The sequence below is a fragment of the Salmo salar genome, unplaced genomic scaffold, assembly GCF_905237065.1.
Source record: "Salmo salar unplaced genomic scaffold, Ssal_v3.1, whole genome shotgun sequence".
NCBI classification, from domain to species: Eukaryota; Metazoa; Chordata; class Actinopteri; order Salmoniformes; family Salmonidae; genus Salmo; species Salmo salar.
In genome coordinates, this window is record NW_025547189.1 from 1 (window position 1) to 27,500 (window position 27,500).

Genomic DNA, 27,500 nt, shown 5'->3' on the forward strand with positions numbered 1-27,500 from the left:
GGAGACTAGGAGAGGGATGGATAGGAGGTTAGGAGAGGGATGATAGAAGGAGACTAGGAGAGGGATGATAGAAGGAGACTAGGAGAGGGATGGATAGGAGGTTAGGAGAGGGATGATAGAAGGAGACTAGGAGAGGGATGATAGAAGGAGACTAGGAGAGGAATGATAGAAGGAGACTAGGAGAGGGATGATAGAAGGAGACTAGGAGAGGAATGGATAGGAGGTTAGGAGAGGGATGATAGAAGGAGACTAGGAGAGGGATGATAGAAGGAGACTAGGAGAGGAATGATAGAAGGAGACTAGAGAGAGGGATGGATGGATAGAAGGAGACTAGGAGAGGGATGATAGAAGGAGACTAGGAGAGGGATGATAGAAGGAGACTAGGAGAGGGATGATAGAAGGAGACTATGAGAGGGATGATAGAAGGAGACTAGGAGAGGGATGATAGAAGGAGACTAGGAGAGGGAAGGTTAGAAGGAGACTAGGAGAGGGATGGATAGAAGGAGACTAGGAGAGGGATGATAGAAGGAGACTAGGAGAGGGATGATAGAAGGAGACTAGGAGAGGGATGGATAGAAGGAGACTAGGAGAGGGATGATAGAAGGAGACTAGGAGAGGGATGATAGAAGGAGACTAGAGAGAGGGATGGATAGAAGGAGACTAGGAGAGGGATGATAGAAGGAGACTAGGAGAGGGATGGATAGAAGGAGACTAGGAGAGGGATGATAGAAGACTAGGAGAGGGATGATAGGAGACTAGGAGAGGGATGATAGGAGACTAGGAGAGGGTTGATAGAAGGAGACTAGGAGAGGGTTGATAGAAGGAGACTAGGAGAGGGTGGATAGGAGACTAGGAGAGGGATGATAGAAGGAGACTGGGAGAGGGATGATAGGAGACTAGGAGAGGGATGATAGAAGGAGACTAGGAGAGGGATGGATAGGAGGTTAGGAGAGGGATGATAGAAGGAGACTAGGAGAGGGATGATAGAAGGAGACTAGGAGAGGGATGGATAGGAGGTTAGGAGAGGGATGATAGAAGGAGACTAGGAGAGGGATGATAGAAGGAGACTAGGAGAGGAATGATAGAAGGAGACTAGGAGAGGGATGATAGAAGGAGACTAGGAGAGGAATGGATAGGAGGTTAGGAGAGGGATGATAGAAGGAGACTAGGAGAGGGATGATAGAAGGAGACTAGGAGAGGAATGATAGAAGGAGACTAGGAGAGGGATGGATGGATAGAAGGAGACTAGGAGAGGGATGATAGAAGGAGACTAGGAGAGGGATGATAGAAGGAGACTAGGAGAGGGATGATAGAAGGAGACTATGAGAGGGATGATAGAAGGAGACTAGGAGAGGGATGATAGAAGGAGACTAGGAGAGGGAAGGTTAGAAGGAGACTAGGAGAGGGATGGATAGAAGGAGACTAGGAGAGGGATGATAGAAGGAGACTAGGAGAGGGATGATAGAAGGAGACTAGGAGAGGGATGGATAGAAGGAGACTAGGAGAGGGATGATAGAAGGAGACTAGGAGAGGGATGATAGAAGGAGACTAGGAGAGGGATGGATAGAAGGAGACTAGGAGAGGGATGATAGAAGGAGACTAGGAGAGGGATGGATAGAAGGAGACTAGGAGAGGGATGATAGAAGACTAGGAGAGGGATGATAGGAGACTAGGAGAGGGATGATAGGAGACTAGGAGAGGGTTGATAGAAGGAGACTAGGAGAGGGTTGATAGAAGGAGACTAGGAGAGGGTGGATAGGAGACTAGGAGAGGGATGATAGAAGGAGACTGGGAGAGGGATGATAGGAGACTAGGAGAGGGATGATAGAAGGAGACTAGGAGAGGGATGGATAGAAGGAGACTAGGAGAGGGATGATAGAAGGAGACTAGGAGAGGGATGGATAGAAGGAGACTAGGAGAGGGATGATAGAAGGAGACTAGGAGAGGGATGGATAGAAGGAGACTAGGAGAGGGATGATAGAAGACTAGGAGAGGGATGATAGGAGACTAGGAGAGGGATGATAGAAGGAGACTAGGAGAGGGATGATAGAAGGAGACTGGGAGAGGGATGGATAGAAGGAGACTAGGAGAGGGATGATAGAAGGAGACTAGGAGAGGGACGGATAGAAGGAGACTAGGAGAGGGATGATAGAAGGAGACTAGGAGAGGGATGGATAGAAGGAGACTAGGAGAGGGATGATAGAAGGAGACTAGGAGAGGGATGGATAGAAGGAGACTAGGAGAGGGATGATAGAAGGAGACTAGGAGAGGGATGATAGAAGGAGACTAGGGTCGTTCTGTTCTTCATTTTAGACAAATAGATTAGGTAGGGGAGGAGTTAGGGGGGTAGGAGTAGTTTAGGGTAGGGTTCTAGGGCGAGAGTAGGGTATGGTAGGGTAGGGTGCTAGGGTCAGAGCAGGGTGGGCCAGGGGGGTTTAATTAGGCCAGGTTAGGACTGGGGACAGGGTGGTTTAATTAGGCCAGGTTAGGACTGGGGACAGGGTGGTTTAATTAGGCCAGGTTAGGACTGGGGACAGGGTGGTTTAATTAGGACAGGGTGGGGACTAGGGACATGGAGGTTTAATTAGGCCAGGTTAGGACTGGGGCCAGGGCGGTTTAATTAGGACAGGGTAAGGACTAGGGACATGGAGGTTTAATTAGGCCAGGTTAGGGTGGGCCAGAGCGGTTTAATTAGGCCAGGTTAGGGTGGGCCAGAGCGGTTTAATTAGGCCAGGTTAGGGTGGGCCAGGGAGGTTTAATTAGGCCAGGTTAGGGTGGGCCAGGGAGGTTTAATTAGGCCAGGTTAGGACTGGGGCCAGGGCCTCTTACTGGTGTGTGACAGTTCTCAGGGGTCAAACTGGGGTCACAGCGAAGAAGATGCGACAGTTCTCAGGGGTCAAACTGGGGTCACAGTGGAGAAGATGCGACAGTTCTCAGGGGTCAAACTGGGGTCACAGCGGAGAAGATGCGGCAGTTCTCAGGGGTCAAACTGGGGTCACAGCGAAGAAGATGCGACAGTTCTCAGGGGTCAAACTGGGGTCACAGTGGAGAAGATGCGACAGTTCTCAGGGGTCAAACTGGGGTCACAGTGGAGAAGATGCGACAGTTCTCAGGGGTCAAACTGGGGTCACAGCGGAGAAGATGCGGCAGTTCTCAGAGTAGTCGTTAGCAAATAACTCTACATTTCACGTGACAGAGTAGATCAGAGGGAGAGTTTTTCACTCATCAAGAAGAAGGAGACTTCGGGATAAGAGGGAAAGAATGAGAGGTGAGGGGACGAGAGGGAGGGAGGGAGGGGTGAGGGAAAGGAGAGGGAGGGAGAGAGGGGTGAGGGAAAGAGGTGAGAGGACGAGAGGGAGGGAGAGAGGGGTGAGGGAAAGGAGAGGGAGGGAGAGAGGGACGAGGGAAAGAGGTGAGGGGACGAGAGGGAGGGAGGGAGAGAGGGGTAAGGGAAATAATGAGAGGTCAGGGGACGAGAGGGAGGAGAGAGGAGCGAGGGGAAGAGGTGAGGGGATGAGAGGGAGGGAGAGAGGAGCGAGGGGAAGAGGTGAGGGGATGAGAGGGAGGGAGAGAGGAGCGAGGGGAAGAGGTGAGGGGATGAGAGGGAGGGAGAGAGGAGCGAGGGGAAGCCTCAAGCCTGTAGTTGCTAATCAACTCGTTTGTAGGTTGCACGCGCACACACACACACACACACACACACACACACACACACACACACACACACACACACACACACACACACACACACACACACACACACACACACACACACACACACACACACACACGAACACAACGGTGCATTTGATGCTAGCTAGTCGAAATGCATGTTTTACACACTGAAGTTATCTTGATTTATAACGTTTGGTTAGTCAGTGTGTTGTTTACACTGATGTTGTCCCACTCTCGTCTCAGTAGGCAGGTCCTTCAGTTGTAAACACGAAGCTCCTTTCAGGGACCTCTCAGAACCCCTCGCACACAGGGCTTTCTGTTCCGATTGGCTGAACACAAGGTTCACCGGTTCTTTATTCCTGTGTTCCTCTCAGGCACTTCTAACGCGCTGACTTGCCAGGTCTAGCGAACAAGGCTTTAATGGTCCAGAGATTCGTCCTCAAGGGTGATCACAGAGTTCATAGACAGGCTGCTTAGTTCATCGGATATTCTCAACAAACCTTCACAGAATAGTCACAAACCAGTCCTCGTTCAAAACTTCTCTTCAAACCTCTCTCACAGAACGACGACGTCATACTTCAGGAGACAGAAACTCTGTGGTCAAACTGCTCATTGTCCGTGGTCTTAGGAAAGAAAGAGGGAGACATCTTAGGATTGTTCTATTAAATCTGAGGGTTAGTCTTCCAGACTTCAAAAGCATGCTCGGTAGAGAATCTCAGTTGAAATGAAACCGGCCCATAATATTAAGTTGTGATAATGTTGAATATCATTTAAGATGTCTGGCTCTCTGGCCCTTCACTCTCTCTGGCTCTCTGGCCCTTCACTCTCTCTGGCCTCTCTGGCCCTTCACTCTCTCTGGCTCTCTGGCCCTTTACTCTCTCTGGCTCTCTGGCCCTTCACTCTCTCTGGCTCTCTGGCACTTCACTCTCTCTGGCTCTCTGGCCCTTCACTCTCTCTGGCTCTCTGGCACTTCACTCTCTCTGGCTCTCTGGCCCTTCACTCTCTCTGGCTCTCTGGCACTTCACTCTCTCTGGCTCTCTGGCCCTTCACTCTCTCTGGCTCTCTGGCCCTTCACTCTCTCTGGCTCTCTGGCCCTTCACTCTCTCTGGCTCTCTGGCCCTTCACTCTCTCTGGCTCTCTGGCCCTTCACTCTCTCTGGCTCTCTGGCCCTTCACTCTCTCTGGCTCTCTGGCCCTTCACTCTCTCTGGCTCTCTGGCCCTTCACCTCTCTCTGGCTCTCTGGCCCTTCACTCTCTCTGGCTCTCTGGCCCTTCACTCTCTCTGGCTCTCTGGCCCTTCACTCTCTCTGGCTCTCTGGCCCTTCACTCTCTCTGGCTCTCTAGCCCTTTGCTGTTGTTGTATCAGGCTCTCTGGCCTTTTACTCTCTCTGTCTGTCTGGCTCTCTGGCCTTTTACTCTCTCTGGCTGTCTGGCTCTCTGGCCTTTTACTCTCTCTGGCTCTCTGGCCTTTTACTCTCTCTGGCTCTCTGGCCTTTTACTCTCTCTGGCTCTCTGGCCCTTCACTCTCTCAGGCTGTCTGGCTCTCTGGCTTTTTACTCTCTCTGGTACTTTGTTCTCTCTGGCCTCTCTCTTTGCTGTAGCTGGCTGTCTCTAATGAACTCATCCTCTGCAGCAGAGATAACTCTGGGTCTTCCTTTCCTGTGGCAGTTCTCATGAGAGCCAGTTTCATCATAGAGCTTGATGGTTTTTGCGACTGCACTTGAAGAAACTTTCAAAGTACTTGAAATTTTCCATGTTGACTGACCTTCATGTCTTAACTTAATGATGGACTGCCGTTTCTCTTTGCTTATTTGAGCTGTTCTTGACATAATATGGACTATGTATTTTACCAAATAGGGCTATCTTCTGTATACCACCCCTACCTTCCCTCACAACACAACTAAGTGGCTCAAACGCATTAAGAAGGAAAGAAATTACACAAATTAACTTTTAACAAGGCACACCTGTTAATTGAAATCAATTCCAGGTAACTACCTCATGAAGCTGGTTGAGAGAATGCCAAGAGTGTGCAAAGCTGTCATCAAGGCAAAGGGTGGCTACTTTGGAGAATCTCAAATATAAAATGTATTTTGATTTGTTTTTAACACTTTTTGGTTACTACATGATTCCATATGTGTTATTTCATAGTTTTAATGTCTTCACTATTATTCTACAATGTAGAAAATAGTAAAAATAAAGAATAACCCTTGAATGAGTGAGTGTGTCCAATCTTCTGACTGGTACTGTATATCTCTTCAGAACCCTAATTATGGTTCTTCATGGGGAGACATCCATTTTCCCATTTTTGCTCAAGGTCTCCTGGGTACTGGAAAGAGACTTTCCCTCCTCTTCTCCCTCTCCTCATTCCTCCCTTCCTCTCCTCTCCTCATTCCTCCCTTCCTCTCCTCTCCTCATTCCTCCCTTCCTCTCCTCTCCTCATTCCTCCCTTCCTCTCCTCTCCTCATTCCTCCCTTCCTCTCCTCTCCTCGTTCCTCCCTTCCTCTCCTCTCCTCGTTCCTCCCTTCCTCTCCTCTCCTCGTTCCTCCCTTCCTCTCCTCTCCTCGTTCCTCCCTTCCTCTCCTCTCCTTGTTCCTCCCGTCCTCTCCTCATTCCTCCCTTCCTCTCCTCTCCTCATTCCTCCCTTCCTCTCCTCTCCTCGTTCCTCCCTTCCTCTCCTCTCCTTGTTCCTCCCTTCCTCTCCTCATTCCTCCCTTCCTCTCCTCTCCTCATTCCTCCCTTCCTCTCCTCTCCTTGTTCCTCCCTTCCTCTCCTCTCCTCGTTCCTCCCTTCCTCTCCTCTCCTCGTTCCTCCCTTCCTCTACTCTCCTCGTTCCTCCCTTCCTCTCCTCTCCTCGTTCCTCCCTTCCTCTCCTCTCCTCATTCCTCCCTTCCTCTCCTCTCCTCGTTCCTCCCTTCCTCTCCCTCTCCTCGTTCCTCCCTTCCTCTCCTCTCCTCGTTCCTCCCTTCCTCTCCTCTCCTTGTTCCTCCCTTCCTCTCCTCGTTCCTCCCTTCCTCTCCTCATTCCTCCCTTCCTCTCCTCTCCTTGTTCCTCCCTTCCTCTCCTCTCCTCGTTCCTCCCTTCCTCTCCTCTCCTCGTTCCTCCCTTCCTCTCCTCTCCTCATTCCTCCCTTCCTCTCCTCTCCCTCGTTCCTCCCTTCCTCTCCTCTCCTCATTCCTCCCTTCCTCTCCTCTCCTCATTCCTCCCTTCCTCTCCTCTCCTCGATCCTCCCTTCCTCTCCTCATTCCTCCCTTCCTCTCCTCTCCTCATTCCTCCCTTCCTCTCCTCTCCTCATTCCTCCCTTGCTCTCCTCTCCCGTCCTCCTTTTCACTCTCCTCTCTTATTCTCTCCTCTCTCTCTTGCCCTGTGAGGTGTGGTTGAGCTCTGGCAGAAGAGGTTTAATTAGGTCAGGTTAGGACTGGGGCCAGGGACTATGTGTCCTGTCGGAAAACCAGCTGGGACACAGCAGATTAGACAAACAGACACTCTGACAGACGGAGACAAAATTGGCCGACACATATCCAATTAGCCTCCTAGACAACATCTGGACAGCACAACACAACCACTGCTTTTCCCTGAGAGCCAGTAGTGAAGGAGGAAACCTAGAGAGAGAGACACAGACACAGCCAACGTGGAAGGACTGTCTTCTCATTCCCGTTATTGTTGAGATTCAGTATAGAGCGGCAGGAAGTGCTTAGTGTAACCAGTAACCCGAAAGGTCGCTGATTCAGATTCACTAGCCGACAAGATTGAAAATCTGTCTGTGTCCTTGAGCAAGGCACTTAACCCTAATTTGTTCCAGCGGCAATAAATTATATATTTTGTAAGTCCATAGTGGTTCATCTATAACAAGAGGATTTCTCTCTGTGTAGGAGGAAAAAGCCTTTCAGTTGAGTGCGGCTGTATAGAGAAAAAGCATTGTCTTACTTCTGTCCGCTCTGCAAGCAGCAGGTACCACTTTTGTTCTAGCAAGAGAAGGACCGGCCTCCCACTGTGATAAGTAACTATTGGCAATAGTTATTGGCAACTAGGTTCATATCCAGCATGCGACAGAGTTGTGACCGGTTTTTGTTGGTAATGTTGTCGTAGTTGTGTCTGGGGGGGGTTATGGGTGAGGGAATGATGACACCTCCAGGTAGGTGTTTGTCCCCCTGTGTGCTGAGGGAATGATGACACCTCCAGGTAGGTGTTTGTCCCCCTGTGTGCTGAGGGAATGCTGTCACCTCCAGATAGGTGTTTGTCCCCCTGTGTGCTGAGGGTGTCAGGTTCTTGTCCGGTTCAACTCTCCCTCTAGGATGCAGAATCTTTCTTCATTAAAGGGATTCTAGTGGGGGGATATAGGCAGCGATGTAAAGTACTTAAGTAAAAAATACTTTAAAGTACTACTTAAATAGTTTTTGGGGTATGTATCTTTGCTTTACTATTTATATTTTTGACAACTTTTACTTTTACTTAATTCTTAAAGAAAATGTGGTACTTTTTACTCCATACCATTTTTCCCCTGACACCCAAAAGTACATTTTGAATGCTTAGCAGGACAGGAAAATGGTCCAATTCACACACTTATCAAGAGAACATCCCTGGTCATCCCTACTGCCTCTGATCTGGAGGACTCACTAAACAGAGAACATCCCTGGTCATCCCTACTGCCTCTGATCTGGAGGACTCACTAAACAGAGAACATCCCTGGTCATCCCTACTGCCTATGGTCTGGAGGACTCACTAAACAGAGAACATCCCTGGTCATCCCTACTGCCTCTGATCTGGAGGACTCACTAAACACAGAACATCCCTGGTCATCCCTACTGCCTATGGTCTGGAGGACTCACTAAACAGAGAACATCCCTGGTCATCCCTACGGTCTCTGATCTGGAGGACTCACTAAACACAGAACATCCCTACGGTCTCTGATCTGGAGGACTCACATGCTTCGTTGGTAAATGATGTCTGAGTGTTGGAGCCCCTGGCTCTGATCTGGTCCGTAAATAATAGAACAAGAAAATTGTTCCGTCTGGTTTGCCTTAATATAAGGAATTTGAAAAGATTTATACTTTTACTTTTGATACTTAAGTATATTTTAGCAATTACATTTACTTTTGATACTTAAGTATATTTGGGGTGGCAGGTATCCTAGTGGTTAGAGCATTGGACTACTAACCGAAAGGTTGCTCGATCAAATCCCTGAGCTGACAAGGTAAAAATCTGTCGTTCTGCCCCTGAACAAGGCAGTTAACCCACTGTTCCCCGGTAGGCTGTCATTGTAAATAAGAATTTGTTCTTAACAGACTTGCCTAGTAAAATATTTAAAAGAAAATACTTTTAAAACTTTTTACTCAAGTAGTATTTTACTACATCACATTTACTGTTACCTTAATAGAAAATGACTCAAGTATCTTTTATTCAATTATGACAAGTGGGTACTTTTTCCATCACTGGATATAGATAGCACACAGAAGGACATTTTTGTCTCTTGAGATAATTTCCTTTAGAATTTCTAGCCAAATATTTTCCTGTTTTGAGTAATTGAATAGAGTGAGTTAGGTCCCGCAAAGAGTGCCTCAACATGAAAGTCACACAGCCCAGGCCGTGAGCAGGCAACCAGGCAAACGGGTCAGGAAAAACTACCCTTCCCCAATATTAATTTCCCCGCCACACCACTCTGGGACCTGTGGTGCCACCTCAAACCTTGCTAACAGCCGATACAGCCTCCTCAGGAAATTGAACACCAAAGTGTTTCCTAAACCACAGGCTGAGGGGAGATCTCAGGGGAAACTTGTTTCCTAAACCACAGGCTGAGGGAGATCTCAGGGGAAACTTGTTTCCTAAACCACAGGCTGAGGGGAGATCTCAGGGGAAACTTGTTTCCTAAACCACAGGCTGAGGGGAGATCTCAGGGGAAACTTGTTTCCTAAACCACAGGCTGAGGGGAGATCTCAGGGGAAACTTGTTTCCTAAACCACAGGCTGAGGGGAGATCTCAGGGGAAACTTGTTTCCTAAACCACAGGCTGAGGGGAGATCTCAGGGGAAACTTGTTTCCTAAACCACAGGTTGAGGGGAGATCTCAGGGGAAACTTGTTTCCTAAACCACAGGCTGAGGGGAGATCTCAGGGGAAACTTGTTTCCTAAACCACAGGCTGAGGGGAGATCTCAGGGGAAACTTGTTTCCTAAACCACAGGTTGAGGGGAGATCTCAGGGGAAACTTGTTTCCTAAACCACAGGTTGAGGGGAGATCTCAGGGGAAACTTGTTTCCTAAACCACAGGCTGAGGGGAGATCTCAGGGGAAACTTGTTTCCTAAACCACAGGCTGAGGGGAGATCTCAGGGGAATCTTGTTTCCTAAACCACAGGTTGAGGGGAGATCTCAGGGGAAACTTGTTTCCTAAACCACAGGCTGAGGGGAGATCTCAGGGGAAACTTGTTTCCTAAACCACAGGTTGAGGGGAGATCTCAGGGGAAACTTGTTTCCTAAACCACAGGTTAAGGGGAGACCTCAGCAATAGTTCAATAGGGTATTTATAGGAGAAAGATGCAATTGTGATTCCAGTCACGTGGTTTGTTGTTGGGACTTTCTCTTCCTCTTTTACCCTTTTTGGATGAATCTGCAGCCATGTTTCTATAGCAGAATAGGTGAAGGGGCTCCCAGCATGCTGTAGGGTGTAAAACATGACAGTCTGTTATCTCTCCCAGCGTCTTTAGTCACAGTCAGAGATCCTGTATGAGGAGATCTGACTCAGGGGATTAGAGAATGGCTTGTGTCCACGCTCGCTAGTTCACACACACACACAGGTAGTACAGACAGACAGACACCTATGGTAGCTGGAGTACAAGAAGACAGTGCCTCCCCTTCATCTCTCCCCTTCATCTCTCCCCCTTCATCTCTCCCCTTCATCTCTCCCCCTTCATCTCTCCCCTTCATCTCTCCCCCTCCATCTCTTCCCCTCATCTCCCCTTCATCTCTCCCCTCATCTCTCCCCTTCATCTCTCCCCTTCATCTCTCCCGTTCATCTCTCCCCCTCCATCTCTCCCCCTCATCTCCCCTTCATCTCTCCCCTTCATCTCCCCTTCATCTCTCCCCCCTTCATATCTCCCCTTCATATCTCCCCTTCATCTCTCCCCCTTCATCTCTCCCCCTTCATCTCTCCCCTTCATCTCTCCCCCTCATCTCTCCCCTCATCTCCTCTTCATCTCTCCCCCTCATCTCCCCTTCATCTCTCCCCTCATCTCTCCCTTCATCTCTCCCCCTTCATCTCTCCCCCTCATCTCTCCCCCTTCATCTCCCCTCAAATCTCAACAAGGCCCAATGTGTCCCATGCCCCTCCTCCTTCCTGATAAGCGTACCCTGAGAAGGCCTCTTTCCACTAAGCCTTGTCCCATGCCCCTCCTCCTTCCTGATAAGCGTACCCTGAGAAGGCCTCTTTCCACTAAGCCTTGTTCCATGCCCCTCCTCCTTCCTGATAAGCGTACCCTGAGAAGGCCTCTTTCCACTAAGCCTTGTTCCATGCCCCTCCTCCTTCCTGATAAGCGTACCCTGAGAAGGCCTCTTTCCACTAAGCCTTGTTCCATGATCTCTCTCCTGTTCATGGGCCTCTGAGTCAAGAACCAACATGCCAGCCTGGCTTCCTGTCCTCTCTATGTGTGTAGAGACTGAGCCTGTCATCTGGAAGGAAACATGTCATTGTTTTTTTGAAAAGAACATAATCATTCTCTGTCTGAACTTTATGTGGCGATGCGTGGTGATTTCCCCCGTCTCATTTTAAGGGACTACAGTGGTATGTCTGCATGAGAGGTCTTTGTAACAACAGTAGGCAACATGTCACTGGAGTGCAGATGAGTGTGTAGAGCCCTGAGAGAGAATCCTGCTGCTGTTCGGCCACAGGCATGAGGAATCCATTGATATAATAATAGATAGTACTCATCCAAATAACACTTCCTGGGAAAGACCTCACCAGCCGCGACACACCCTGGTCCTCTCCAGCCCCCACGTGCACCCTCTACCCCCCAACCCTCTACCCTCCAGCCCCCAACCCTCTACCCCCAGCCCCTAGTACTCTAGCACCCCAACCCTCTACCCCCCAGCACCCCAACCCTCCACCCTCCAGCATCCCAACCCTCTACCCTCCAGCACCCCAACCCTCTACCCTCCAGCCCCTAGTACTCTAGCACCCCAACCCTCTACCCCCCAGCCCCTAGTACTCTAGCATCCCAACCCTCTACCCTCCAGCATCCCAACCCTCTACCCTCCAGCCCCCCAACCCTCTACCCTCCAGCCCCTAGTACTCTAGCATCCCAACCCTCTACCCTCCAGCATCCCAACCCTCTACCCTCCAGCCCCCAACCCTCTACCCTCCAGCCCCTAGTACTCTAGCACCCCAACCCTCTACCCTCCAGCACCCCAACCCTCTACCCTCCAGCCCCTAGTACTCTAGCCCCCCAACCCTCTACTCTCCAGCACCCCAACCCTCTACCCTCCAGCCCCTAGTACTCTAGCATCCCAACCCTCTACCCCCAGCATCTCAACCCTCTACCCCCAGCCCCTAGTACTCTAGCATCCCAACCCTCTACCCTCCAGCCCCTAGTACTCTAGCCCCCCAACCCTCTACCCTCCAGCCCCTAGTACTCTAGCATCCCAACCCTCTACCCTCCAGCCCTAGTACTCTAGCACCCCAACCCTCTACCCCCAGCCCCTAGTACTCTAGCATCCCAACCCTCTACCCTCCAGCATCCCAACCCTCTACCCCCCAGCCCCTAGTACTCTAGCATCCCAACCCTCTACCCTCCAGCCCTAGTACTCTAGCACCCCAACCCTCTACCCTCCAGCCCCCAACCCTACCTTCCAGCCCCCGAACCCTCTACCCTCCAGCCCCTAGTACTCTAGCACCCCAACCCTCTACCCCCAGCATCCCAACCCTCTACCCTCCAGCCCTTAGTACTCTAGCACCCCAACCCTCTACCCCCAGCCCCTAGTACTCTAGCATCCCAACCCTCTACCCTCCAGCCCCTAGTACTCTAGCATCCCAACCCTCACCACCCAGCCCCTAGTACTCTAGCACCCCAACCCTCTACCCTCCAGCATCCCAACCCTCTACCCTCCAGCCCCTAGTACTCTAGCACCCCAACCCTCTACCCTCCAGCACCTAGTACTCTAGCATCCCAACCCTCTACCCTCCAGCACCTAGTACTCTAGCATCCCAACCCTCTACCCTCCAGCCCCTAGTACTCTAGCACCCCAACCCTCTACCCTCCAGCACCTAGTACTCTAGCATCCCAACCCTCTACCCTCCAGCCCCTAGTACTCTAGCACCCCAACCCTCTACCCTCCAGCACCTAGTACTCTAGCATCCCAACCCTCTACCCTCCAGCCCCTAGTACTCTAGCACCCCAACCCTCTACCCTCCAGCCCCACAACCCTCTACCCTCCAGCCCCCCAACCCTCTACCACCCAGCCCCTAGTACTCTAGCACCCCAACCCTCTACCCTCCAGCATCCCAACCCTCTACCCTCCAGCCCCTAGTACTCTAGCATCCCAACCCTCTACCCTCCAGCACCTAGTACTCTAGCATCCCAACCCTCTACCCTCCAGCCCCTAGTACTCTAGCACCCCAACCCTCTACCCTCCAGCCCCACAACCTTCTACCCTCCAGCCCCCCCAACCCTCTACCACCCAGCCCCTAGTACTCTAGCACCCCAACTCTCTACCCTCCAGCATCCCAACCCTCTACCCTCCAGCCCCTAGTACTCTAGCACCCCAACCCTCTACCCTCCAGCACCTAGTACTCTAGCATCCCAACCCTCTACCCTCCAGCCCCTAGTACTCTAGCCCCCAACCCTCTACCCTCCAGCCCCTAGTACTCTAGCACCCCAACCCTCTACCCTCCAGCCCCTAGTACTCTAGCCCCCCAACCCTCTACCCTCCAGCCCCTAGTACTCTAGCCCCCCAACCCTCTACTCTCCAGCACCCCAACCCTCTACCCTCCAGCCCCTAGTACTCTAGCATCCCAACCCTCTACCCCCCAGCATCCCAACTCTCTACCCCCAGCCCCTAGTACTCTAGCATCCCAACCCTCTACCCTCCAGCCCTAGTACTCTAGCACCCCAACCCTCTTCCCTCCAGCACCCCAACCCTCTACCCCCCAGCCCCTAGTACTCTAGCATCCCAACCCTCTACCCTCCAGCCCTAGTACTCTAGCACCCCAACCCTCTACCCTCCAGCCCCCAACCCTCTACCCTCCAGCCCCCGAACCCTCACCCTCCAGCCCCTAGTACTCTAGCACCCCAACCCTCTACCCCCAGCATCCCAACCCTCTACCCTCCAGCCCTTAGTACTCTAGCACCCCAACCCTCTACCCCCAGCCCCTAGTACTCTAGCATCCCAACCCTCTACCACCCAGCCCCCTAGTACTCTAGCACCCCCAACCCTCTACCCTCCAGCATCCCAACCCTCTACCCTCCAGCCCCTAGTACTCTAGCACCCCAACCCTCTACCCTCCAGCATCCCAACCCTCTACCCTCCAGCCCCTAGTACTCTAGCATCCCAACCCTCTACCCTCCAGCATCCCAACCCTCTACCCTCCAGCATCCCAACCCTCTACCCTCCAGCCCCTAGTACTCTAGCACCCCAACCCTCTACCCCCAGCCCCTAGTACTCTAGCATCCCAACCCTCTACCCCCCAGCATCCCAACCCTCTACCCCCAGCCCCTAGTACTCTAGCACCCCAACCCTCTACCCTCCAGCCCCTCAACCCTCTACCCTCCAGCCCCTAGTACTCTAGCCCCCCAACCCTCTACTCTCCAGCACCCCAACCCTCTACCCTCCAGCCCCTAGTACTCTAGCATCCCAACCCTCTACCCCCCAGCATCCCAACCCTCTACCCCCAGCCCCTAGTACTCTAGCATCCCAACCCTCTACCCTCCAGCCCCTAGTACTCTAGCCCCCCAACCCTCTACCCTCCAGCCCCTAGTACTCTAGCATCCCAACCCTCTACCCTCCAGCCCTAGTACTCTAGCACCCCAACCCTCTTCCCTCCAGCACCCCAACCCTCTACCCCCAGCCCCTAGTACTCTAGCATCCCAACCCTCTACCCTCCAGCCCTAGTACTCTAGCACCCCAACCCTCTACCCTCCAGCCCCCAACCCTCTACCCTCCAGCCCCCGAACCCTCTACCCTCCAGCCCCTAGTACTCTAGCACCCCAACCCTCTACCCCCAGAATCCCAACCCTCTACCCTCCAGCCCTTAGTACTCTAGCACCCCAACCCTCTACCCCCCAGCCCCTAGTACTCTAGCATCCCAACCCTCTACCACCCAGCCCCTAGTACTCTAGCACCCCAACCCTCTACCCTCCAGCATCCCAACCCTCTACCCTCCATCCCCTAGTACTCTAGCACCCCAACCCTCTACCCTCCAGCACCTAGTACTCTAGCATCCCAACCCTCTACCCTCCAGCCCCTAGTACTCTAGCACCCCAACCCTCTACCCTCCAGCACCTAGTACTCTAGCATCCCAACCCTCTACCCTCCAGCACCCCACCCCTCGACCCTCCAGCCCCTAGTACTCTAGCACCCCAACCCTCTACCCTCCAGCCCCTAGTACTCTAGCACCCCAACCCTCTACCCCCAGCACCCCAACCCTCTACCCTCCAGCCCTTAGTACTCTAGCACCCCAACCCTCTACCCTCCAGCCCCTAGTACTCTAGCACCCCAACCCTCTACCCCCCAGCACCCCAACCCTCTACCCTCCAGCCCCTAGTACTCTAGCATCCCAACCCTCTGCCCTCCAGCCCCCAACCCTCTACCCTCCAGCCCCTAGTACTCTAGCACCCCAACCCTCTACCCTCCAGCCCCTAGTACTCCAGCATCCCAACCCTCTACCCTCCAGCACCCCAACCCTCTACCCTCCAGCCCCTAGTACTCTAGCATCCCAACCCTCTACCCTCCAGCACCCCAACCCTCTACCCTCCAGCCCCTAGTACTCTAGCATCCCAACCCTCTACCCCCAGCACCCCAACCCTCTAACCTCCAGCCCCTAGTACTCTAGCATCCCAACCCTCTACCCTCCAGCCCCCAACCCTCTACCCTCCAGCCCCCAACCCTCTACCCTCCAGCCCCTAGTACTCTAGCACCCCAACCCTCTACCCTCCAGCCCCTAGTACTCTAGCATCCCAACCCTCTGCCCTCCAGCCCCCAACCCTCTACCCTCCAGCCCCTAGTACTCTAGCACCCCAACCCTCTACCCTCCAGCCCCTAGTACTCTAGCATCCCAACCCTCTACCCTCCAGCACCCCAACCCTCTACCCTCCAGCCCCTAGTACTCTAGCATCCCAACCCTCTACCCTCCAGCACCCCAACCCTCTACCCTCCAGCCCCTAGTACTCTAGCATCCCAACCCTCTACCCCCAGCACCCCAACCCTCTACCCTCCAGCCCCTACTACTCTAGCACCCCAACCCTCTACCCTCCAGCCCCCGAACCCTCTACCCTCCAGCCCCTAGTACTCTAGCATCCCAACCCTCTACCACCCAGCCCCTAGTACTCTAGCACCCCAACCCTCTACCCTCCAGCATCCCAACCCTCTACCCTCCAGCCCCTAGTACTCTAGCACCCCAACCCTCTACCCTCCAGCACCTAGTACTCTAGCATCCCAACCCTCTACCCTCCAGCACCTAGTACTCTAGCATCCCAACCCTCTACCCTCCAGCCCCTAGTACTCTAGCACCCCAACCCTCTACCCTCCAGCACCTAGTACTCTAGCATCCCAACCCTCTACCCTCCAGCCCCTAGTACTCTAGCACCCCAACCCTCTACCCTCCAGCACCTAGTACTCTAGCATCCCAACCCTCTACCCTCCAGCCCCTAGTTCTCTAGCACCCCAACCCTCTACCCTCCAGCCCCACAACCCTCTACCCTCCAGCCCCCAACCCTCTACCACCCAGCCCCTAGTACTCTAGCACCCCAACCCTCTACCCTCCAGCATCCCAACCCTCTACCCTCCAGCCCCTAGTACTCTAGCACCCCAACCCTCTACCCTCCAGCCCCTAGTACTCTAGCCCCCCAACCCTCTACCCTCCAGCCCCTAGTACTCTAGCCCCCCAACCCTCTACTCTCCAGCACCCCAACCTCTACCCTCCAGCCCCTAGTACTCTAGCATCCCAACCCTCTACCCCCCAGCATCCCAACCCTCTACCCCCAGCCCCTAGTACTCTAGCATCCCAACCCTCTACCCTCCAGCCCCTAGTACTCTAGCCCCCCAACCCTCTACCCTCCAGCCCCTAGTACTCTAGCATCCCAACCCTCTACCCTCCAGCCCTAGTACTCTAGCACCCCAACCCTCTTCCTCCAGCACCCCAACCCTCTACCCCCAGCCCCTAGTACTCTAGCATCCCAACCCTCTACCCTCCAGCCCTAGTACTCTAGCACCCCAACCCTCTACCCTCCAGCCCCCCAACCCTCTACCCTCCAGCCCCCGAACCCTCTACCCTCCAGCCCCTAGTACTCTAGCACCCCAACCCTCTACCCCCAGCATCCCAACCCTCTACCCTCCAGCCCTTAGTACTCTAGCACCCCAACCCTCTACCCCCAGCCCCTAGTACTCTAGCATCCCAACCCTCTACCCTCCAGCCCCTAGTACTCTAGCACCCCAACCCTCTACCCTCCAGCATCCCAACCCTCTACTCTCCAGCATCCCAACCCTCTACCACCCAGCCCCTAGTACTCTAGCACCCCAACCCTCTACCCTCCAGCATCCCAACCCTCTACCCTCCAGCCCCTAGTACTCTAGCACCCCAACCCTCTACCCTCCAGCATCCCAACCCTCTACCCTCCAGCCCCTAGTACTCTAGCATCCCAACCCTCTACCCTCCAGCATCCCAACCCTCTACCCCCAGCATCCCAACCCTCTACCCTCCAGCCCCTAGTACTCTAGCACCCCAACCCTCTACCCCCCAGCCCCTAGTACTCTAGCATCCCAACCCTCTACCCCCAGCATCCCAACCCTCTACCCCCAGCCCCTAGTACTCTAGCACCCCAACCCTCTACCCTCCAGCCCCCCAACCCTCTACCCTCCAGCCCCTAGTACTCTAGCCCCCAACCCTCTACTCTCCAGCACCCCAACCCTCTACCCTCCAGCCCCTAGAACTCTAGCATCCCAACCCTCTACCCCCAGCATCCCAACCCTCTACCCCCAGCCCCTAGTACTCTAGCATCCCAACCCTCTACCCTCCAGCCCCTAGTACTCTAGCCCCCAACCCTCTACCCTCCAGCCCCTAGTACTCTAGCATCCCAACCCTCTACCCTCCAGCCCTAGTACTCTAGCACCCCAACCCTCTTCCTCCAGCACCCCAACCCTCTACCCCCCAGCCCCTAGTACTCTAGCATCCCAACCCTCTACCCTCCAGCCCCTAGTACTCTAGCACCCCAACCCTCTACCCTCCAGCCCCCCAACCCTCTACCCTCCAGCCCCGAACCCTCTACCCTCCAGCCCCTAGTACTCTAGCACCCCAACCCTCTACCCCCAGCATCCCAACCCTCTACCCTCCAGCCCTTAGTACTCTAGCACCCCAACCCTCTACCCCCCAGCCCCTAGTACTCTAGCATCCCAACCCTCTACCACCCAGCCCCTAGTACTCTAGCACCCCAACCCTCTACCCTCCAGCATCCCAACCCTCTACCCTCCATCCCCTAGTACTCTAGCACCCCAACCCTCTACCCTCCAGCATCCCAACCCTCTACCCTCCAGCCCCTAGTACTCTAGCACCCCAACCCTCTACCCTCCAGCACCTAGTACTCTAGCATCCCAACCCTCTACCCTCCAGCCCCTAGTACTCTAGCACCCCAACCCTCTGCCCTCCAGCACCTAGTACTCTAGCATCCCAACCCTCTACCCTCCAGCACCCCACCCCTCGACCCTCCAGCCCCTAGTACTCTAGCACCCCAACCCTCTACCCTCCAGCCCCTAGTACTCTAGCACCCCAACCCTCTACCCCCCAGCACCCCAACCCTCTACCCTCCAGCCCTTAGTACTCTAGCACCCCAACCCTCTACCCTCCAGCCCCTAGTACTCTAGCACCCCAACCCTCTACCCCCAGCACCCCAACCCTCTACCCTCCAGCCCCTAGTACTCTAGTATCCCAACCCTCTGCCCTCCAGCCCCCAACCCTCACCCTCCAGCCCCTAGTACTCTAGCACCCCAACCCTCTACCCTCCAGCCCCTAGTACTCTAGCATCCCAACCCTCTACCCTCCAGCACCCCAACCCTCTACCCTCCAGCCCCTAGTACTCTAGCATCCCAACCCTCTACCCCCAGCACCCCAACCCTCTACCCTCCAGCCCCTAGTACTCTAGCATCCCAACCCTCTACCCTCCAGCCCCCCAACCCTCTACCCTCCAGCCCCCCAACCCTCTACCCTCCAGCCCCTAGTACTCTAGCACCCCAACCCTCTACCCTCCAGCCCCTAGTACTCTAGCATCCCAACCCTCTGCCCTCCAGCCCCCAACCCTCTACCCTCCAGCCCCTAGTACTCTAGCATCCCAACCCTCTACCCTCCAGCATCCCAACCCTCTACCCCCCAGCATCCCAACCCTCTACCCTCCAGCCCCTAGTACTCTAGCACCCCAACCCTCTACCCCCAGCCCCTAGTACTCTAGCATCCCAACCCTCTACCCCCAGCATCCCAACCCTCTACCCCCCAGCCCCTAGTACTCTAGCACCCCAACCCTCTACCCTCCAGCCCCCCAACCCTCTACCCTCCAGCCCCTAGTACTCTAGCCCCCAACCCTCTACTCTCCAGCACCCCAACCCTCTACCCTCCAGCCCCTAGAACTCTAGCATCCCAACCCTCTACCCCCAGCATCCCAACCCTCTACCCCCAGCCCCTAGTACTCTAGCATCCCAACCCTCTACCCTCCAGCCCCTAGTACTCTAGCCCCCCAACCCTCTACCCTCCAGCCCCTAGTACTCTAGCATCCCAACCCTCTACCCTCCAGCCCCCCAACCCTCTACCCTCCAGCCCCCCAACCCTCTACCCTCCAGCCCCTAGTACTCTAGCACCCCAACCCTCTACCCTCCAGCCCCTAGTACTCTAGCATCCCAACCCTCTGCCCTCCAGCCCCCAACCCTCTACCCTCCAGCCCCTAGTACTCTAGCACCCCAACCCTCTACCCTCCAGCCCCTAGTACTCTAGCATCCCAACCCTCTACCCTCCAGCACCCCAACCCTCTACCCTCCAGCCCCTAGTACTCTAGCATCCCAACCCTCTACCCTCCAGCACCCCAACCCTCTACCCTCCAGCCCCTAGTACTCTAGCATCCCAACCCTCTACCCCCAGCACCCCAACCCTCTACCCTCCAGCCCCTACTACTCTAGCACCCCAACCCTCTACCCTCCAGCCCCCGAACCCTCTACCCTCCAGCCCCTAGTACTCTAGCATCCCAACCCTCTACCCTCCAGCCCTAGTACTCTAGCACCCCAACCCTCTTCCCTCCAGCACCCCAACCCTCTACCCCCCAGCCCCTAGTACTCTAGCATCCCAACCCTCTACCCTCCAGCCCTAGTACTCTAGCACCCCAACCCTCTACCCTCCAGCCCCCCAACCCTCTACCCTCCAGCCCCCGAACCCTCTACCCTCCAGCCCCTAGTACTCTAGCACCCCAACCCTCTACCCCCAGCATCCCAACCCTCTACCCTCCAGCCCTTAGTACTCTAGCACCCCAACCCTCTACCCCCAGCCCCTAGTACTCTAGCATCCCAACCCTCTACCACCCAGCCCCTAGTACTCTAGCACCCCAACCCTCTACCCTCCAGCATCCCAACCCTCTACCCTCCATCCCCTAGTACTCTAGCACCCCAACCCTCTACCCTCCAGCATCCCAACCCTCTACCCTCCAGCCCCTAGTACTCTAGCACCCCAACCCTCTACCCTCCAGCACCTAGTACTCTAGCATCCCAACCCTCTACCCTCCAGCCCCTAGTACTCTAGCACCCCAACCCTCTACCCTCCAGCACCTAGTACTCTAGCATCCCAACCCTCTACCCTCCAGCACCCCACCCCTCGACCCTCCAGCCCCTAGTACTCTAGCACCCCAACCCTCTACCCTCCAGCCCCCTAGTACTCTAGCACCCCAACCCTCTACCCCCAGCACCCCAACCCTCTACCCTCCAGCCCTTAGTACTCTAGCACCCCAACCCTCTACCCTCCAGCCCCTAGTACTCTAGCACCCCAACCCTCTACCCCCAGCACCCCAACCCTCTACCCTCCAGCCCCTAGTACTCTAGTATCCCAACCCTCTGCCCTCCAGCCCCCCAACCCTCTACCCTCCAGCCCCTAGTACTCTAGCACCCCAACCCTCTACCCTCCAGCCCCTAGTACTCTAGCATCCCAACCCTCTACCCTCCAGCACCCCAACCCTCTACCCTCCAGCCCCTAGTACTCTAGCATCCCAACCCTCTACCCTCCAGCACCCCAACCCTCTACCCTCCAGCCCCTAGTACTCTAGCATCCCAACCCTCTACCCCCAGCACCCCAACCCTCTACCCTCCAGCCCCTAGTACTCTAGCATCCCAACCCTCTACCCTCCAGCCCCCCAACCCTCTACCCTCCAGCCCCCCAACCCTCTACCCTCCAGCCCCTAGTACTCTAGCACCCCAACCCTCTACCCTCCAGCCCCTAGTACTCTAGCATCCCAACCCTCTGCCCTCCAGCCCCCCAACCCTCTACCCTCCAGCCCCTAGTACTCTAGCATCCCAACCCTCTACCCTCCAGCCCCTAGTACTCTAGCATCCCAACCCTCTACCCTCCAGCACCCCAACCCTCTACCCTCCAGCCCCTAGTACTCTAGCATCCCAACCCTCTACCCTCCAGCACCCCAACCCTCTACCCTCCAGCCCCCTAGTACTCTAGCATCCCAACCCTCTACCCCCAGCACCCCAACCCTCTACCCTCCAGCCCCTACTACTCTAGCACCCCAACCCTCTACCCTCCAGCCCCTAGTACTCTAGCATCCCAACCCTCTACCCCCAGCACCCCAACCCTCTACCCTCCAGCCCCTAGTACTCTAGCATCCCAACCCTCTACCCTCCAGCCCCCAACCCTCTACCCTCCAGCCCCTAGTACTCTAGCATCCCAACCCTCTACCCTCCAGCATCCCAACCCTCTACCCTCCAGCCCCCCCAACCCTCTACCCTCCAGCCCCCCAACCCTCTACCCTCCAGCCCTAGTACTCTAGCATCCCAACCCTCTACCCTCCAGCCCCCAACCCTCTACCCTCCAGCCCCTAGTACTCTAGCACCCCAACCCTCTACCCCCCAGCCCCCCAACCCTCTACCCTCCAGCCCCCCAACCCTCTACTCCCCCAGCCCCTAGTACTCTAGCATCCCAACCCTCTACCCTCCAGCATCCCAACCCTCTACCCCCCAGCATCCCAACCCTCTACCCTCCAGCCCCTAGTACTCTAGCACCCCAACCCTCTACCCCCCAGCCCCTAGTACTCTAGCATCCCAACCCTCTACCCCCAGCATCCCAACCCTCTACCCCCAGCCCCTAGTACTCTAGCACCCCAACCCTCTACCCTCCAGCCCCCCAACCCTCTACCCTCCAGCCCCTAGTACTCTAGCACCCCAACCCTTTACCCCCCAGCCCCTAGTACTCTAGCATCCCAACCCTCTACCCCCAGCATCCCAACCCTCTACCCCCAGCCCCTAGTACTCTAGCACCCCAACCCTCTACCCCCAGCCCCTAGTACTCTAGCATCCCAACCCTCTACCCTCCAGCATCCCAACCCTCTACCCTCCAGCCCCCAACCCTCTACCCTCCAGCCCCTATTACTCTAGCACCCCAACCCTCTACCCTCTAGCACCCCAACCCTCTACCCTCCAGCACCCCAACCCCTCTACCCTCCAGCACCCCAACCCTCTACCCTCCAGCCCCCCCAACCCTCTACCCTCCAGCCCCTAGTACTCTAGCACCCCAATCCTCTACCCTCCAGCACCCCCAACCCTCTACCCTCCAGTCCCCCAACCCTCTTCCCTCCAGCCCCCCAACCCTCTACCCTCCAGCCCCTAGTACTCTAGCACCCCAACCCTCTACCCTCCAGCACCCCAACCCTCTACCCTCCAGCCCCTAGTACTCTAGCACCCCAACCCTCTACCCTCCAGCCCCCCCAACCCTCTACCCTCCAGCCCCTAGTACTCTAGCACCCCAACCCTCTACCCCCCAGCACCCCAACCCTCTACCCTCCAGCCCCCCCAACCCTCTACCCTCCAGCCCCCCCAACCCTCTACCCTCCAGCCCCCCCAACCCTCTACCCTCCAGCCCCTAGTACTCTCTCTTCTCCTCAACTTACAAGTCTTCCATTATTCCCCAAACCTGGTATCCGTTATATTTCTGGACTCCTGATCCAGAGGGGATGGCCATGACACATTCCCCAGAACCCAGTGGACCCCCCCCAGAACCTCCCCATACGGCGGAGTTAAACCGGTCCGTCTGCCAGTGGTGCCAGGCAGAGGAAGGGCTTACTGTTGACAGAGGAGGACAGGGGTAGAGGACAGGGGAGGAGAGGGGCAGAGGAAGGGCTTACTGTTGACAGAGGAGGACAGGGGTAGAGGACAGGGGAGGAGAGGGGCAGAGGAAGGGCTTACTGTTGACAGAGGAGGACAGGGGTAGAGGACAGGGGAGGAGAGGGGCAGAGGAAGGGCTTACTGTTGACAGGGGAGGACAGGGGTAGAGGACAGGGGAGGAGAGGGGAGGAGAGGGGCAGAGGAAGGGCTTACTGTTGACAGAGGAGGACAGGGGTAGAGGACAGGGGAGGAGAGGGGCAGAGGAAGGGCTTACTGTTGACAGGGGAGGACAGGGGTAGAGGACAGGGGAGGAGAGGGGAGGAGAGGGGCAGAGGAAGGGCTTACTGTTGACAGGGGAGGACAGGGGAGGAGAGGGGAGGAGAGGGGCAGAGGAAGGGCTTACTGTTGACAGAGGAGGACAGGGGTAGAGGACAGGGGAGGAGAGGGGCAGAGGACGGGCTTACTGTTGACAGAGGAGGACAGGGGTAGAGGACAGGGGAGTAGAGGGGCAGAGGAAGGGCTTACTGTTGACAGGGCGGGCGGGATTTAGGCTCAAAGACGTCCACCCACTCAGCATCTGCACAGGAGGGGGTAGGATGGGGTGGGCAGGGAAGGACAGGGGTAGAGGACAGGGGAGAACAGGGGTAGAGGACAGGGGTAGAGGACAGGGGTAGAGGACAGGGGTAGAGGACAGGGGTAGAGGACAGGGGAGGACAGGGGTAGAGGACAGGGGAGGACAGGGGTAGAGGACAGGAGTAGAGGACAGGGGAGGACAGGGGTAGAGGACAGGGGAGGCAGGGGTAGAGGACAGGGGAGGAGAGGGGAGGACAGGGGTAGGGGACAGGGGTAGAGGATGGGAGGACAGGGGTAGAGGACAGGGGAGGACAGGGGAGGACAGGGGTAGAGGACAGGGGAGGACAGGGGCAGAGGGGAGGACAGGGGAGGACAGGGGTAGAGGACAGGGGAGGACAGGGGTAGAGGAGAGGGGAGGACAGGGGTAGAGGTGAGGAGAGGGGGAGGGAATAGGGGAGGTGTAGAGACATGTTTCTTCCAACTTATCAGGGCTGGGCCTAAGCCATTTCAGTGATGGACTGTGTGAGTGTTTGTGCTTGCAGGCGTACGGATGTGTGTGTGTCTGCCTGCTTGTCAGAGAGAGAGGGTCTTAGAGAGTCAGTGATTGTGAGCAGGGAGAGACTGCTGTAGACTTATTCTCAGGATCCTGTCCTCTCTGATCTGGTAGTCCCATCAAGCTGCCAGCTCTCTCTAGGAATTAGCCTGAGTATTCAGGTTCGCTCTGAGAGTTAGTGATTGAGGATTCAGGTTAACACTGAGAGTTAGTGATTGAGGACGGAGGTTAACACTGAGAGTTAGTGATTGAGGACGCAGGTTAACACTGAGAGTTAGTGATTGAGGATTCAGGTTAACTCTGAGAGTTAGTGATTGAGGATTCAGGTTAACTCTGAGAGTTAGTGATTGAGGACGGAGGTTAACACTGAGAGTTAGTGATTGAGGACGGAGGTTAACACTGAGAGTTAGTGATTGAGGATTCAGGTTAACTCTGAGAGTTAGTGATTGAGGACTCAGGTTAACACTGAGAGTTAGTGATTGAGGACGGAGGTTAACACTGAGAGTTAGTGATTGAGGATTCAGGTTAACACTGAGAGTTAGTGATTGAGGATTCAGGTTAACACTGAGAGTTAGTGATTGAGGATTCAGGTTAACACTGAGAGTTAGTGATTGAGGATTCAGGTTAACACTGAGAGTTAGTGATTGAGGATGAGGATTCAGGTTAACACTGAGAGTTAGTGATTGAGGATTCAGGTTAACACTGAGAGTTAGTGATTGAGGATTCAGGTTAGCACTGAGAGTTAGTGATTGAGGACGGAGGTTAGCACTGAGAGTTAGTGATTGAGGACGGAGGTTAACTCTGAGAGTTAGTGATTGAGGACGGAGGTTAACACTGAGAGTTAGTGATTGAGGACTCAGGTTAACACAGAGAGTTAGTGATTGAGGATTCAGGTTAACACTGAGAGTTAGTGATTGAGGATGAGGATTCAGGTTAACTCTGAGAGTTAGTGATTGAGGACGGAGGTTAACTCTGAGAGTTAGTGATTGAGCACTCAGGTTAACACAGAGAGTTAGTGATTGAAGATTCAGGTTAACTCTGAGAGTTAGTGATTGAGGATTCAGGTTAACACTGAGAGTTAGTGATTGAGGACTCAGGTTAACTCTGAGAGTTAGTGATTGAGGACGGAGGTTAACACTGAGAGTTAGTGGTTGAGCACTCAGGTTAACACTGAGAGTTAGTGATTGAGGATTCAGGTTAACACTGAGAGTTAGTGATTGAGGACGGAGGTTAACTCTGAGAGTTAGTGATTGAGGATTCAGGTTAACACTGAGAGTTAGTGATTGAGGATTCAGGTTAGCACTGAGAGTTAGTGATTGAGGACGGAGGTTAACTCTGAGAGTTAGTGATTGAGGACGGAGGTTAACTCTGAGAGTTAGTGATTGAGGACGGAGGTTAACACTGAGAGTTAGTGATTGAGGACGGAGGTTAACACTGAGAGTTAGTGATTGTGTACATGGAGTGTGTACAGACTTCTGGACTTCTCAGGAGCCTCTCCTCTCTGATTTTACGTGATGTGTGTCTGATGTGACGTGACCCGTCTCCACCTCTGTTGCTGTCCCTCTGGACTGTAACACTGTGGCTGATTCCCAGATGGCATCCTATTCCCTATGTAGTGCACTACTTTTGACCAGAGCCCTATATAGTGCACTACTTTTGGCCAGAGCCTTATATAGTGCACTATTTTTGACCAGAGCCCTATATAGTGCACTACTTTTCACCAGAGCCCTATATAGTGCACTACTTTTGACCAGAGCCCGATATAGTGCACTACTTTAGAGCCCTATATATGGAATAGGATGCCATTTTGGATGCAGCCCCAGACATTGTGCAGGCCCCCTCCCTCTCTCCCTGTCTCCCTCCCTCTCTCCCTGTCTCCCTCCCTCTCTCCCTGTCTCCCTCTCTCCCTCCCTGTTTCCCTCCCTGTCTCTCTCCCTCCCTGTCTCCCTGCCTCTCTCCCCGCCGGTCTCCCTCCCTCCCTCCTCCCTCCTCCCTCCCTCCTCCCTCCCTCCCTCCCTCCCTCCCTCCCTCCCTCCCTCCCTCCCTCCCTCCCTCCCTCCCTCTCTCCCTGTCTCCCTCTCTCCCTCCCTGTTTCCCTCTCTCCCTCCCTGTTTCCCTCCCTGTCTCTCTCCCTCCCTCCCAGTCTCCCTCTCTCCCTCCCTGTCTCCCTACCTCTCTCCCCGCCTGTCTCCCTGCCTGTCTCCCTGCCTGACTCCCTTCCTGTCTCCCTCCCTCTCTCTCTTTCTCTCTCTCTTTCTCTCTCTCGCTCTCCCTCCCTCCTTCTCCCTTTATCCCCTTCCTCTCTCTCTCTCTCTCTCTCTCTCTTCCTATTCCTCTCTCTCTTCATCTTCCTCTCTCTCCTCCTCTTCCTCTCTTTCTTCCCCCCTCTCTCTCTCTCTATCTCTCTTCCTCTTTCTCCCCCTTTCCCTGAAATCAGACTGTCCCTTAAACTCCCTTTGGCCTGTGGCATTCTGACCTGGGCGTGTGTGATTATCCCCCTTCCTCTCTCAGGTGCCAGCAGGCCCATCGTTCACCCCCCCCCAGCCCTTCCTTCTCCCTGCTAATCACCATGGTAATCTGGGGCAGCAGGATTCTGGAATGCACAACCAACTCCCCGAGGAATGTGTTTCAATTAATAACCCCACTGTGTGTGTGTGTGTGTGTGTGTTAGTTAGTTAGTTAGTTAGTTAGTTAGTTAGTTAGTTAGTTATATCCTCACAGGGCCATTCACTGGTTCCAGGCATTTATTGGTCGGATGCATTTCAAAGCCATTTTTATTTATTTAACCTTTAAACAGGGGAGTCACATTGAGATTAAAAATCTATTTTTACAAGAGAGCCCTGTTTACATTACAATACAAACACATATGTGTGTATAAAACAATATAATTCAGCACACAGTAACAAAAGAAACATATTTAATAAAAGCAATCACCTTTGTCTCCTTATTTTGACATGAACTACATAGAGGTCCTGTCTGGAAGGTTCGTTAAACTCTAGTAAAAGTTCAATGATTACTTCAAGTTCTACATTTCATGGTAGAATTACTTACATATTAACCAAAGAGTGCATACCAGTACCGCTTTACAATACTACAGGTTCAACACACACACACACACACACACACACACACACACACACACACACACACACACACACACA

At 54.5% G+C, this 27,500-nt stretch overlaps 1 protein-coding gene across 1 annotated transcript in view; it reads left to right on the forward strand.

Moving 5' to 3' along the window:
• Positions 1-2,877: 2,877 nt before the first annotated feature.
• Positions 2,878-27,500, forward strand: part of LOC123731743 (laminin subunit alpha-5-like) — a gene marked incomplete at its 3' end in the record, with an annotated part of 48,667 nt that continues 24,044 nt past the window's right edge. The window contains exons 1-2 of the mRNA XM_045711142.1: positions 2,878-3,158; positions 26,851-26,911. Coding sequence (XP_045567098.1) covers positions 2,878-3,158; positions 26,851-26,911 — 342 coding nt within the window. The remainder of the gene's footprint in view (positions 3,159-26,850; positions 26,912-27,500) is intronic.